Below are 14,745 nucleotides of genomic sequence, written 5' to 3' on the forward strand. Positions count from 1 at the left end.
GAAAGTCAGGGGAGAGGAAGAGAGAACATTAGTGAGAGAGACAGACAGAGAGAAAAAGGGGAGGGAGACAGAAAGAACAAGAGGAAAGAGTAAGAACCAGGTTCCAGGGGATGACGAGTGAGGTAAACGAGTGAGGTAAACGAGGACGGTGGCATCACTGTTTCGTGAATGGAGTTTGCATTATTATGCAACGTTACCGGGCGCACTCTCTGCTTTGCAACAAGCATCAGGCTCCAATCCTCAATAGCTGGACATCCTTGCTCTAGACTATCCAGCTACAGAGTGTGGGCAGTGCCTGTAATCTACTTTCCTCCTGTTCAGACACACAGAGTGAGGCAAGGTGTCTTCACTGGCTGGGAGGTGAAATGGGGAGAGAGGCCATTCTCCAACACACATTCCCCACTTACACTGCAGCACTGGTGAAAGGGCTTTTGTCCCTATTTACTCAGTAGTGAGTAGTTGCGAAAGAGCTAAAAGAGAAAGATTTTCATTTAAATGAAAATACTTTTTCGTTAGAAAGTCATAAAATTTAACAAATATCTCTGGACTCCCTCTCTCCAACAATCCCATCCTGTGCTCTCATCCCTTCCTTGTCTTTACACACTCCCCTCCCCACCCCCCACACACACTCCTGATTTCTCAGCCAGTTCTTGCAGGGCCCCATCCCTCTCTCCTATCCTTCCCGCTCCCCAACCATGCATCATTTATCTTGGCACCTCTGACAAGTCCTGTCACTTGTTACTGCCTTTCACTCCTTTTTCCCCCATCTTTCCCTCATGCCCTCTTTCACTTGCCTTGCTATCATTGTGTCGCATTCAATTCTCTCACCCATCCTCCACAATTCATCCTAAGACACTGTGGCCCAATTCCTCAACAAGGGCCTGCGTTCTGTTCTTGCCAAAACTGCATTTGCTCCTTGTGCTCCAGTCAACTACGATCTCCAGAGGATCTTTCCAAAGCCTCTCCTCCAGTGTTTTGTGCCCGCGAGGACCTTCTCCTCCTCTTCCTCCTCCACTACACGTGCGACCCTGGTTCTCTGCTCTACCATCAGTGCCTGATCCTTCAGCCACTACATCACCATTCCCCCATCACATACAAACATACGAATTAGAAGCAGGAGCAGGCCATTTGGCCCCATGAAACTGCTCTGCTATTTAGTAAGATCCTGGCTGATCTGATTATGGCCTCAACCCTACTTTCCTTATCTACCTGCTATAACCTTTGACTCCCTTGTCAATCAAGAATCTATCTAACTCAGCCTTAAAAATATTCAATGGCCCTGCCTTCAATGCTCTCTGGGGAAGAGAATTCCACAGCCTAACGACCCGCTGAGAGAAAGGATTTCTACTCATCTCCGTCTTGAATGGGAGAGCCCTTATTTTTAATCTGTGTTCCCTAGTTCTAGTCTCTCCCATAAGGGGAAACATCCTTTCAGCATCCACCCTGTCAAGTGCCCTGAGGATCTTACATGTTTCAATAAGATAACCTCTCATTCTTCTAAACTCCAATGGATACAGGCCCAAATCTTACTCATAAGATAACTCCTTCATTCCCAGGAATTAGTTGAGTGAACCTTTTCTGAACTGCAGAGTTCTGTAATCTCTCTCCATTTAAATAATATACTGCTTTTCTATTCTTCCTGCCAAAGTGGAGAAGTTCACATTTTCCCACCTATTACTCTATCTGCCAAATTTTTGCCTACTCACTTAACCTATTATATACCTTTGCAGACTCTTTATGTCCTCTTCACAATTTACTCTCCTACCTATCATTGTGTCATTAGCAAATTTAGCAACCATACATTTGGTCCCTTCATCCAAGTCATTGATTATAGATTGTAAATAGCTGAGGCCCCAGCACTGATCCCTGCAGCACTCCACTAGTAACGTCTTGGCAACCCGAAAATGACCCATTTATCCCTGCTCTCTGCTTCCTGTTAGTTAACCAATCCTCTCTACATGGACCGCTGTTCTCTTTGCTCCTTCTCTCTTTTTCTTCTTCTCTCCCCTACTTGGTGTTTAATTCTTATCCACTGTTCTGTAAAGTGCTCTCAGATGATTCTGTGCATGTCACAGAATTGCTACAGTGCAGAAGGAGGCCATTCGGCCTATCGCATCTGCAACAGCTCTCCAAATGAGCAATTCACTCAGTTCCATTCCCCTGCCTTCTCCCTGTAACCCTGCACATTCTTCCTTTTCATCTAACAGTCTAATTCCCTTTTGAATGCTTCAATTGAACCTACTTCCACCACACTCAGGCAGCACATTCCAGACCTTAATCACTCTCTGTGTGAAAAAGTTTTTCCTCCTGTCACTTTTGCTTCTCTTATGAAATAATTTAAATCTGTGCCCTCTTGTTCTCGATGCATTCACGAGTGGGAACAGTTTCTCTCTATCTACTCTGTCCAGTACCCTCATGATTTTGAATATCTCTATCAAATCACCTCTCAGCCTTCTCTTCTCCAAGGAAAACAGTCCCAACTTCTCCAATCTATCTTCATAACTGAAGCTCCTCATTCCTGGAACCATTCTCATGATTCTTTTCTGTACTCAGTCCAAAGCCCTCATGTCTTTCCTAAAGAGTGGTGCCCAGAAGTGGACGCAATACTCTAGCTGAGGCCGAACTTGTGTCTTATACAAGTTCAACATAACCTCCTTGCTCTTGTAATCTATGCCCCTATTAATAAAGCCCACGATACTACATGCTTTATTAACCACTCTCTCAACCTGTCCTGCCACCTTCAATGACTTATGCATATATACACCCAGGTCCCTCTGCTCCTGCACCCCCTTTAGAATTGTACCCTTTATTTTATATTGTCTCTCCATGTTCTTCCTACCAAAATGAATCACTTCACATTTCTCTGCATTGAATTTCATCTGCCACCTGGCCGCCCATTCCACCAACTTGTCTATGTCCTTTTGGAGTTCTACAGTATCCTCCTCATAGTTCACAATGTTTCTAAGTTTCGTATTATCTGCGACTTTGAAATTGTGCCCTGCACACCAAGGTCTAGGTCATTAATTTATAATCAGGAAAAGCAAGGGTCCCAACACTGACGCCTGGGGAACCCCACTACAAACTTTCCTCCAGCCCGAAAAACATCCATTAATCAGTACTCTGTTTCCAGTCACTCAGCCAATTCCGTATCCATGTTGCTACCGTCCCTTTTATTCCATGAGCTATAAGTTTGCTCACAAGTCTGCTGTGTGGCACTGTATCAAACGCCTTTTGAAAGTCCATGTACACCACATCAACAGTATTGCCCTCATCAATCCTCTCTGTTACCTCTCAAAAAACTCCAGCAAGTTAGTTAAGCATGATTTTCCCTTAAGAAATCCATGCTGGCTTTCCTTAATTAATTCCTTAATAGTATTTTCTACCTGGCATTTGTCCATGTGACTATTAATTTTGTCCCGAATTATTTTTTCTAGAGTTTCCTCACCACCGAATTAAACTGACTGGCCTGTAGTTGCTGGGCTTATCTTTACATCCTTTTTTGAACAAGGGTGTCACGTTTGCAATTCTCCAGCCTCTAGCACCACCTCCGAGTCTAAGAAAGACTGAAGAATTATGGCCAGTACTTCCGCGATTTCCACCCTCACTTCCCTCAGTATCCTTGGATGCATCTCATCCAGTCCTGGTGCTTTATCCACTTTAAGTACAGACAGCCTATCTAATACATGCTCTTTATCAATTTTAAACCCTTCTAGTGTTTGAATTACCTCCTCTTTCCCCATTGCCTGGGTTCCATCTGCTTCCTTGGTAAAAACAGATGCAAAGTATTCATTTAATACCTCAGCAATGCCCTCTGCCTCTATGTGTAGATCCGCTTTATGGTCCCTAATTGGCCCCACTCCTCCTTTTACCACCCTTTTACTAATTATATGTCTACTGAAAGCTTTGGGATTTCCTTTAATGCTAGCTGCTAGTCACTTTTCATGCTCTCTCTTTGCTTCTCTTATTTGTTTTTGCACCTCCCCTCTGGCCCTTCTATATTCAGCCTGGTTCTCAATAGTATTTTCTACATGTTCCGAAGAAGGGTTACTGACCTGAAACGTTAACTCTGCTTCACTCTCCACAGATACTGCCAGACCTGCTGAGTATTTCCGGCATTTCTTGTTTTTATTTTCTACATGGCATCTGTCATAAGCACACTTTTTCTTCTTTATCTTAATCTCTACCTCTTTTGTCATTCAGGGAGCTCTGGATTTGTTTGCCCTCCCTTTCCCCTTCAAGGGAACATACCTTGACTGTGCCCGAACTATCTCTTCTTCGAAGGTAGCCCACTGTTCATCTACTGGTTTTCCTGCCAACTTTTAACTCCAATTATTCGCCCCAGCTCCATTCTTACCCCATTGAAGTTGGCCCTTCCCCCAGTTAATTATTCTTACTCTGCATTGTTCTTTGTCCTTTTCTATAGTCAGCCTAAACCTTATGCAATGATCACTGTCCCCTAAATGCTCTCCTATTGATACTTGATCCATCAATCAAAAATCTATTGATCTCAGTCTTGGCCCCAGCATCCATGGCCTTTTGCGAAAGACTGTTCGGGAGTTTCACTACCCTTTGTGTGAAGGAGTGCTTCCTGATTTCACTCCTGAATGGCCCAGCTCTAATTTCAAAATTATGCCTGCTTATTCTGATTCCTCCACCACAGGAAACGGTTTCTCTCTATCTGCCCCATTGATGGACTGCTGGATAGTGTGGTGGAAGCCGGTTCAATTGTGACTTTCAAAAGGGGATTGGGTAAGCATCTGAAGGGAAAAAATTGGAGGGCTACAGGGAAAATGAGGGGAATGGGACTTACTGAGGACCTCTTGCAAAGAGGTCCATCATCTCTACAGAGATGATGGGCTGAATAGTCTCCGACAGTACTGTACCCATTCTATGAATCCTCATCATTTTAAAGATCATATTTTTCTCAAAGACAAATATAGCCAAATTTCAGGGACTGTGCAGCTACTACAGTAAAGGTAAACACTTTAACAGTGTCAGGTTATAATACAAGTGAGAATTAGGCTGAATATAGAACGTTCAGTGGGAAAAGGAAAGAAGAAATGAGAGGGGCAAGGAGAGAGTATGAGAAGAGACTGGCAGCAAACAAAAAAGGAATACAAACGTCTTCTATAGGCATATAAATAGCAGACTGATAGTAAGAGGAGGGGTAGGGCCAATTATGAAGCAAAAAGGGATTTCACATGAAGGCAGAGGGTATGGCTGAGGTACTAAATGAGTACTTTGCAACTGTTTTTATCAAGAAAGAATATTGTGCCAAAGTTGTAGTGAAAGAAGAGATTGTTGAGGTACTGGATGTGCTCAAAATTGATAGAGAGAGATATTAGGCTGGCTGTACTTAAAGTTGATAATTCCCCAGGGCCGGATGGATGGCATCCAAGGTTGCTGAGGTAAGTAAAGGTGGAAATTGTGGAGGAACTGGCCATAATCTTCTAATTCTCCTTAGATACAGGGGTGGTGCCAGAGGTCTGGAGAATTGCAAACATTACACCCGTGCTCAAAACAAAGGACATAAGGATAATCTACAGGCCAGTCAGTTTAACCTCAGTGTGGGAAAGCTTTCAGAAATGATAATGTGGTACAAAATTAACAGTCACTTGGAAAAATGTGGATTAATTAAGGAAATCCAGCATGGATTTGTAAAAGGTAAATCATGTGATTGATGCAGTGTATATGGACTTCCAAAAAGCATTTGATAAAGTGCCACATGTGTGCCACCAGTTCACAGTGGCGCAGTGGTTAGCACCGCAGCCTCACAGCTCCAGCGACCCAGGTTCAATTCTGGGTACTGCCTGTGTGGAGTTTGCAAGTTCTCCCTGTGACCGCGTGGGTTTCCACCGGGTGCTCCGGTTTCCTCCCAAGGCCAAAGACTTGCAGGTTGATAGGTAAATTGGCCTTAGGATGTGGTAGGGAATATGGGATTAATGTAGGATTAGTATAATATGGGTGGTTGCTGGCCAGCACAGACTCAGTGGGCCGAAGGGCCCGTTTCAGTGCTGTATGTCTCTATAACATAATCCATATAATGGACTTGCCAGCAAAGCTGAAGCCCATGGAATAAAAGGGAAAGTAGTAGCAGCATGGATATGAAGTTGGCTGAGTTACAGGAAACAAGATGAATGGCTATTTTTTAGACTGGAGGAAGGTATACAGCGGGGTTCTCAGGGGTCAGCACTAGGACCACTGCTTTTCTTTATATACATTAATAACCTAGACTTGAGTGTACAGGAAACAATTTCAAAATTTGCAGATGACACTAAACTTGGAAGTATTGTGAACTGTGAAGAGGATAGCGATAGACTTCAAGAGGATAAAGTCAGGCTGGTGGATTGGGCGGACGCGTAGTAGATGAAATTTAACACAGAGAAGTGTGAAGTGATGCATTTTGGTAGGAAGAACGAGGAAAGGAAATTAAAATAAAGATACAATGCTAAAGAGGGTGCAGGAACATAGAGACCTGGGGGTATATGTGCACAAATCGGTGAAAGTGGCAGGGCAGGTTGAGAAAGCAGTTAAAAAGCCATATGAGACCCAGAGCTGTATAAATAGAGGCATAGAGTACAAAAGCAAGGAAGTTATGATGAACATTTATAAAACACTGGCTTGGCCTCAGCTGGAGTATTGTGCCTGATTTTGGGCACCACACTTTAGAATGGATGTGAAGGCTTTATAGAAGGTGCAAAAAAGATTTACGAGAATGGTTCCAGGAATGAGGGACTTCAGTTACGTGGATAGACTGGAGAAGCTCAGATTGTTCTCCTTACAGAAGGTTGAGAGGAAATTTGATAAAAGTGCTCAAGATCATGAATGGGCTGGACACAGTCGATAAAGAGAAACTGTTCCCATTGGCAGAAGGGTCGAGAACCAGAGGGCATCAATTTAAGGTGATTGAAAAAGAAGAAATGGGGACATGAGGAAAAGCTTTTTCATGCAGCGAGTGGTTAGGATCTGGAATACACTGCCTGAGAGTGTGGTGGAGGCAGATTCAGCGAGTGTTTAGGATCTGGAATACACTGCCTGAGAGTGTGGTGGAGGCAGATTCAATCATGGCTTTCAAAAGGGAATTGGATAAACACCTGAAGAGAGAAAATTTGCAGGGCTATGGGGAAAGGGTGGGGAAGTAGAACTAGCTGAGTTGCTGTTGCACAGAGCCAGCACAGGCACGATGACCCAAATGGCCTCCTTCAGTGTTGTAACCATTTTATGATTCTATTCTATGATTCAATGCAATAGCCCTTTAAATGAAATTCTCCTCCACTACTCACACACAAATTACAACATAGAAACAGGCCACTGCGCCCAACCAGTCCTTGCTGATGTTTATCCTCACAAGCAGTGTTCCATGTGCCTACCTGCCTTGTTCCTGTTACCTTTGAGTCCCCCTTTCCTTCAATCATCTATCTGACTTATTTATAAATGTTGGTGCAGTCTCTGCTTCAATCCCCAATTCCACAGCTTGTGGCTCACCACCTAGTTCGGCAAGGGAGATGCTGCAATAGTGCTAATTCTCATAGCTAGGTGGCTTCACTGCCAAATGCCTTGAAAAATGACCCGCTAAGCTGCGATTACCAAACAATTCAATGCAGAGGGACGATTCAGATACTGACGCCTACAGAGATGTAAGGCAGCATTAATTGCAGTCCTTACAATAGCTCTTGTCAAACCCAAAATATAGAAGAGAAAAGGCAGTAATTTCCATAAGTAAGTTACTGATCAGTACTCCGCACCGGTTTCCCACCTTTCACCCTCCATAAACTCGAGCTAATCTAAAACTCGGCTGTCTGTATCTTAACTTGTACAAGTCCTGTTCACCCATCACCCCACTATGCTCACTGACATACAATGGCTCCTGATCTGGCAATGCCTCCAATGTAAAATTCTCATCTTTGTTTTCAAATGCCTCCATGGCCTTACCCTTCCCTACCATCTCTGTAACCTCCGACAACCCTGCAACCCTCCCAACATATCTGCATTCCTCCAATTCTGGCCTCTTGTGCTTCCCTGATTTTCTTCACTCCTCCACTGGTGACCGTGCCTTCAGCTGCCTAGGCCAAAGTTCTGGAATACCCTCCCCAAACTTAAAATAAAAGCAAAATACTGAAGATGCTGGAAATCTGAAATAAAAGCAAAAAGTGCTGGAAATACTCAGCAGGTCTGGCAGCAGCTGTGGATAGAGAAACAGAGTTAACGGTTCAGGTCAGTGACGCTTCATCAGAAGTTCTGATGAAAGGTCGCTGACCTGAAACGTTGACTCTGCTTCTCTCTCCACAGCTGCTGCCAGACCTGCTGAGTATTTCCAGCACTTTTTGCTTTTATTTCAGATTTCCAGCATCTTCAGTATTTTGCTTTTATTTTAGCATTTAACTCACTGCCACCTCTCTTCCAGGAATGCCTACCTTGAAGAAGTTCTGCTCTTCTCTCCAACGGGATTTTTGTTTGTCTCTTTTACCTTGTTCACCTTCATTGCTTTCTATTTCCCTCCTGGTGTTTGATAAAGTGTCTACCAAAACCCGTTTTCACAGCCACATCTCCTTCCTCAGTGACTGTCTCCGGCTCCGACTTATTCCACGTGGATTCCAACTGAAGTTTCATCCTTCATGTTTTGAATCCACCGAGGATTACAGGTATCTCCAAGAAATGCAATGTTCCTCAGACTGCTGTTCTTGCAGCATCCTGAGATCCACACTCAGTGCCGTGTGCCGCCACATGTACACACTGGACCTCTCTCTCTAGAAGCACTGCCTCACCTTATCTCAAAGCTTCTCTCCTCTCTAAACCTTTCTGCCTCTCTATCCTCCTTTTAAGATGCCCCTTAAAACCAATCTCTTTGACCAAGCTTTTGGTCATCTGTCCTAATGTCTCTTTATGTGGCTCAGTATCAAATTTTGTCTGAAAATCACTCTTGTGAAGTGTGTTAGGACATTATACCACTATATACAAGTTGCTGTTGTTGGCATTTATTCCTTTTATATTTATACTGACAGCACTGGTGCAAACATTAGCATGGGTTTAGTTTTTAGAAGTTGCAAAGCCCGAATAAAACGCAGAAATAACCCAGCTTCTAATAACAGAATGGTCCATCACTGACCTTCAGTCACCAGACGCTGGGAGCGAATTACATTTGGTGCTGTAACAGCTCCCAGTTTAGTGGATTTGCCACCACTTGGTATTCAGAGGTATTGTAAGGACATAACTGGACTACAGGCTGCAATATCAACAACTGGATTTTGTCAGTCCAGTGATTTCAAGAATAGAGCATTCTGAATTGCTGTTAGTATATAATTGCAGAATAAAATTACCAGATACCATACAGTCGCTCGTACAAAGCAGGAATGCAAGCCAGACATGGGTCATGACCCTTGTGTTGCTGACTTGCTCTCCTGCCATGCGAGGCTCTGCACTGGGATCGCAGGGTAAATAGGTTTTTTTCCTCTCTATCCCTACTTAGGTCTGTCAGACACCAGAAACTCCCCCCTCCCCTCATCCACCCCTGCTGCCTTGCTCTGAGCGGCCATCTGTCACACATGAGACCAGGCAGCGATATGATAGGCTGATTACTCAACGGCAGGGGCATCACAGACGAGCCTGATCTTGTGCAAAGGGGAGGGTTACTGGCCAACAACCAGGAGCGGGAGCCATGGCTGTTTCTCTTATGCTGAACCAAGGCCTGCTGGGCTGGGGCTGATTGCACAGACTCAATTGCTGCCCTGTTGAGAATCGGCTAACTATCTGCACAGAGCAGGGGTCGAACCTGGGACCTTCCTGCTCTCTACATCTCAGCTGAGAGGTGTTTTTTTGCATCTTTTTTTTCAGGCAGCATACGAGCTTGGTGTATATGTTGAAAGTATAAACCATCTTTACCTGTGTATCCTATTTTCTCGAAGCTAAGTAGGTTGAAAATGCTATTGTAGAGCTGCATCTCCTTCTTGTGGTTTTGGTCCATTTCATCCAGGATTTCCATCAGCTCGTTGCCGGTCTTGGTGGGGTGGCCACATTCCCCCTCGTGAGCAGTCAGCTCGTGAAATGGGCCCTGCCATGGGCATCCGATCCGCTTGTATTTACACAGAGTCACTCTGGCATGTTGGGGGGGGGGGGGGGGTGGGGAGGAGGGACACAACACAGCAGATCATTAGTTGGCATCCGAGTGCTTACACTGTCTCAAACAAAAAGATAGACTAACTTGCATTTTTATCGTGCCTTTTACAAGCTCAGGACATCTCAAAGAGCTTTACAGCCAATGAAGTACTTTTGAAGTGTCATTGCTGTTGAAATACAGGAAACGCAGCTGCCAATTTGTGCACAGAAAGATCCCACAAACAGCAATGAGATAAATGACCAGGTCAGCTGTTTTAGTGACACAAAAGCAAAATGCCCCAGATGCTGAAAATCAGAAAATTCTCAAAACACTCAGCAGGTCTGGCAGCATCTGTGGAGAGAGAAACAGAGTTAACAGAAAGGACCTAAAAAGTTAACTCTGTTTCTCGCTCCACAGATGCTGCCAGACCTGCTGAGTGTTTCCAGCATTTTTCTGTTTTCATATGTTAGTTGAGGGATAAATATTAGCCAGGGCACCAGTGAGAACTTCCCCTTCCATTCTTCAAAATAGTGCCATAAGATCTTTCATGTCCACCTGAGAGGGTAGATGGGGCCTCAGCTTAATGTCTCATATGAAAGACAGCACCTCTCAATTTCAGAACTGCACTGGGAGCATCAGCCTGAATTATCTCCAGAATGGGACATGAACCTTCTGACTCAGAGGCGAGAGTGCTTCCCACTGAGCCATGGCTGCCATCCAAAAAAAATTAAAGATCAAAATGGACTCTGCCATCGCCTGTTATGTCGAGGGTTCAGAACCCATTGGAACCATGTTATTCCCCTCACTGGAGCTAAACGCATTAATGTTAACACCATCTCCTCCAATGTTCTATGTGCAGCGATGATGTTTCTACTTGTGGGGGAGTTTGAAACCCAGGCAATAAGTATTAAGACAGTCACTAATAAAATCATTAGGGAATTCAGGATAAACTTCTTTATCCAGTGAGTGGTTTGAAGGTGCAACTCACTACTACATAGAGTAGTTGAAGTGAATATCATGGATGCATTTCAGGGGAAGTTAGATAAGTACATGGTGAAATATATTATGCTGATAGGATGAGATGAAGTAGTGTGGGAGGAGGCTCATGTGGCACATAAACACTAGCATAAACCAGACAGGCCAAATGGCTGTAAATTCTATGTGATCTCAGATCTCTGCACTCTATTAATCAAGTGCTTAACTAATTCCCTGTTAAATTAACTTGGCCTCCATGTTTCCCAATAGAATTGGAGTCTATATGCGTGAAAAGACTATTCCAACCTTCCCCTTTATGGTTCAAGTACTATTTTAAAAATTTGCCTCCCTTTGATCACTGGAAATAATCCTTCATGATTTGCCCTCAAAATCTTTCATAATTTCCAACCCTTTTATCAAACCTCTTGATCTTCTCTGCTCTCATGTACACAACATAATTCCTAAATCTCTCATTATAATCCCTGATCCCAGGTATCACCTACTTTGCACCTTTTGTTTCTGCCTCTTGTATTTACTCTATAGAGTCATAAAGTGATTTACGGCACGGAAGGCCTGTTGAGTCCATGTCGGCTCTCCATGGTGTTATCCAGTAAGATCCACTCTCCTGCTCAATCCCCTTAGCCCTGCAAGTTTATTTCCCTCAAGTGGCCATCCAATTTCCTTTTGAAATCATTGTCTCCGCTTCCATCACCTTCGTTGCCAGCGAGTTCCAGGTCATTAGCATCCGCTGCGTAATAAAAGTTCTTCCTTACATTCTCTTGCACAAAACCTTCAATCCGTGTCCCCTAGCCCTTGTACAGTTTTTTGTCTAACTTATCTAAGTCTGTCATAATCTTGTACACTTCTATTAAATCTCCCCTCAATCACCTTTGTTCTAAGGAGAACAAACGCAGCTTTTCCAACCTAACCTTGTAATTAAAATCCTCCATCCCAGTAAATCTCCTCTGGACCCTCACATCCTTCCTGAAGTGTGGTGACCAGAACTTGACGCAATACTCCAGTTTGGGCCTAACCAGAGCTTTATAAATGTTCAGCATAAGTTCCCTTTTGTACTTTTGTACTTAATGCCTCTATTTATGAAGTTCAAGATCCCATATGCTTTGCTAACCACTCTCAAAAAAAGGACTTGTTACATTCGTAGGGGATTTTTTTCATTCTTTCATCAGATGTGGGTGTCACTGGCAAGGCCAGCATTTGTTGCCCATCCCTAATTTCCACTGATAACTGAGTGGATTGTTAGGCCATTTCAGAGGGCAGTTAAGCGTCAACCACTTAAACCTCATTGGAACATTGGAGCAGGAGTAGGCCATTCAGCCCATCGAGCCTGCTCCACCATTCAATACTATCATGGTTGATCATCCACTTCAATGCCTTTTTCCCACACTATCCTCATATCCCCCTTATGTCATTGCTGAGGGTCTGGGGCACATGTAGGCCAGACCACGTAAGGATGGCAGATTTCCTTCCTTGAAGGACATTAGTGACCCAGATGGGTTTTTACAACTATCAATGATAGTTTTATGGCACCGTTACTGAGACTAGCTTTCAATTCCAGATTTTAATTATTTCACTGATTTTAAATTCCACCTGCTGCTGTGATGGGATTTGAACCTGTGTCCCCAGGTCATTGGCCTGGGCCGCTGGCTTACCAGCTCAGTGTTGCACCACCATTCCCCCCTCCAGTAATCGGATGCCCATACTGTGGCCTAACCAACGTTTTGTAGATTTATCCTTACCTCCTTGCTTTTGCATTCAGTGCCTCCTGTATATAAAACCTAGGATCCCAAGTGACCTGCAATGGCTTTCTCCACCTTCAATCCCACTTTTCACGTCCTGTGTATCAGTGTACATATGGATTTATGAACCTGGACCCTGAGATTTGTGTACGTAGACCTGAATCGGTGTACTCGTACTCCCATCTCTCTTTCTCTACTCCATGGAAAATTTTACTGTATTTGTCCATTTCTGCTCTTCCCAAAATATAGCACTTTATATTCATCATCATTGAATTGCATTTGTCAAATGTGTCTACTCCCTAACCTGATTTTAGCACTCTGCAGTCTCCCTGTTCATTCTCACAGTTTGAGATTTGCTTTTGCATCATTATTTATGTATTTTTAATAAATTTCTGCTGATCAGCACTGTGGAATGTCCAGCCAGTGTCAGCTGAAGTGTGTGTGACTGCCAGGTGAGAACAGGACTGGGCTGACAAAAAAATCATCAACATGAAATATTAACTCTGTTTCTCTCTCCACAGATGGTGCCAGACCTGCTGAGCATTTCTAGCATTATTTTGTTTTTATTACAGGATTGCGCTGGTCTGGGTGGCGATGCACTCCACGCTCGAACAGTCCACCAGCAGTCACTATATCAGACTGACAAACAGTGAATGGCCAATAAGGCAACTTAGCGGAAGTCTGCAGCATTCAGATCAGCAGGTGGGGTAGAAAGTCTAATATTTACAGCAAACTAAAACTGTAAATCTTTACCAATGCGACAAATCTTCTGAAAGCTGGATGAGTTCTAATCCACCCACAAGTGGGAATAAGATATTAAAAGAAAAAAATTTCGATGAGAGAATTATTACACATTCCAAAAATAATAAATATACCAAAGAGCCTATGCAAAGTTTTATTAATTCTGCGCTTCATTTAGGGATAGGAGCAGTAGAATGAAGTACGATATCTCCCAGACAAGGGGACAGTCCTTGTATAAGTAACTAATGCCACCACTTAATGAGGAATGGAATGTATTTCTCAGCTGGAAAGGTTACAAAGGTAGAAGCAGGCAGAGCAGCAAACCGCCTGAGTGTTGTTCACCATTAGCAGCACAGCTCTAATCTACTCGCTGCAGTAAGGATGTGGCTTTGTTGCCTGAGCTTTTTCACGGTATGTTACTGACCTTAGTTCATGGACAAGTGAAGATCAGGGCCTTGTTTGGCTTGATTACAAAGTGGATTTGGCTGAGGCCTGCTGTGAGGTCTCTCACTATTCCAACTCTGGCCAGGGAAGGGTGTGTGACCCAGGTAGATGACATCCACAAATAGCCTTGGAGAAGATGCAGAGGAGATTTATTAGCATCCAGGCATAAGGGACTTCAGTAATGTGGACCAGAGAAGCTGGGATTGTTATCCTTAGAGCACAGAAGGTTTAGGGAGATTTGATAGGAATGTTCATAATTTTGAACATTTCTATGGAGAAAATGTTCTCAGTGGCAGGAGGATCAGTAAACAGGAGACACACATTTAAGGTAAGTGGCAAAAGAACTGGAGGGGGATGAGGAACAAAACACAGTGAGTTATTGTGACCTGGAATGCACTGCCTGAAGGAGTGGTGGAAGCAGAGTGAACAGGAACTTTCAAAAAGGAACTGGATAAATATTTGAAGGCAAAAATTACAGAGCTATAGGGAAAAAGCAGGGGAGTGGGATTAATTGGACAGCTCTTTCAGAGGGCCAGCACAAGCATGATGGGCTGAGTGACTTCCTCCCGTGCTGTATTATTCCACAGGAAGTAATGTTATTGTGCTGAAGAGAGTTGGGGGGACAGGAATATGAGGTGAATTTGGAGAGGTGGTTGAAGGTGTAGACAAATAAGTAGGTTTACTGTTTATGCTGCTTCAGGTATTGGTGATTAGAAACAAAAGATTTGCCTTTCT

At 43.7% G+C, this 14,745-nt stretch overlaps 1 protein-coding gene across 2 annotated transcripts in view; it reads right to left on the minus strand.

The window, feature by feature from the left end:
* zftraf1 (zinc finger TRAF-type containing 1) overlaps positions 1 to 14,745 on the minus strand; it is a 204,447-nt gene that overhangs the window by 49,448 nt on the left and 140,254 nt on the right. For both annotated transcript variants that reach the window (XM_068015986.1, XM_068015976.1), the window contains exon 3: positions 9,880 to 10,091. In XM_068015986.1, the coding sequence (XP_067872087.1) occupies positions 9,880 to 10,091 (212 nt within the window). The remainder of the gene's footprint in view (positions 1 to 9,879; positions 10,092 to 14,745) is intronic.

This window comes from Heterodontus francisci, chromosome 2 (genome assembly GCF_036365525.1).
Source record: "Heterodontus francisci isolate sHetFra1 chromosome 2, sHetFra1.hap1, whole genome shotgun sequence".
Taxonomy (NCBI): domain Eukaryota; kingdom Metazoa; phylum Chordata; class Chondrichthyes; order Heterodontiformes; family Heterodontidae; genus Heterodontus; species Heterodontus francisci.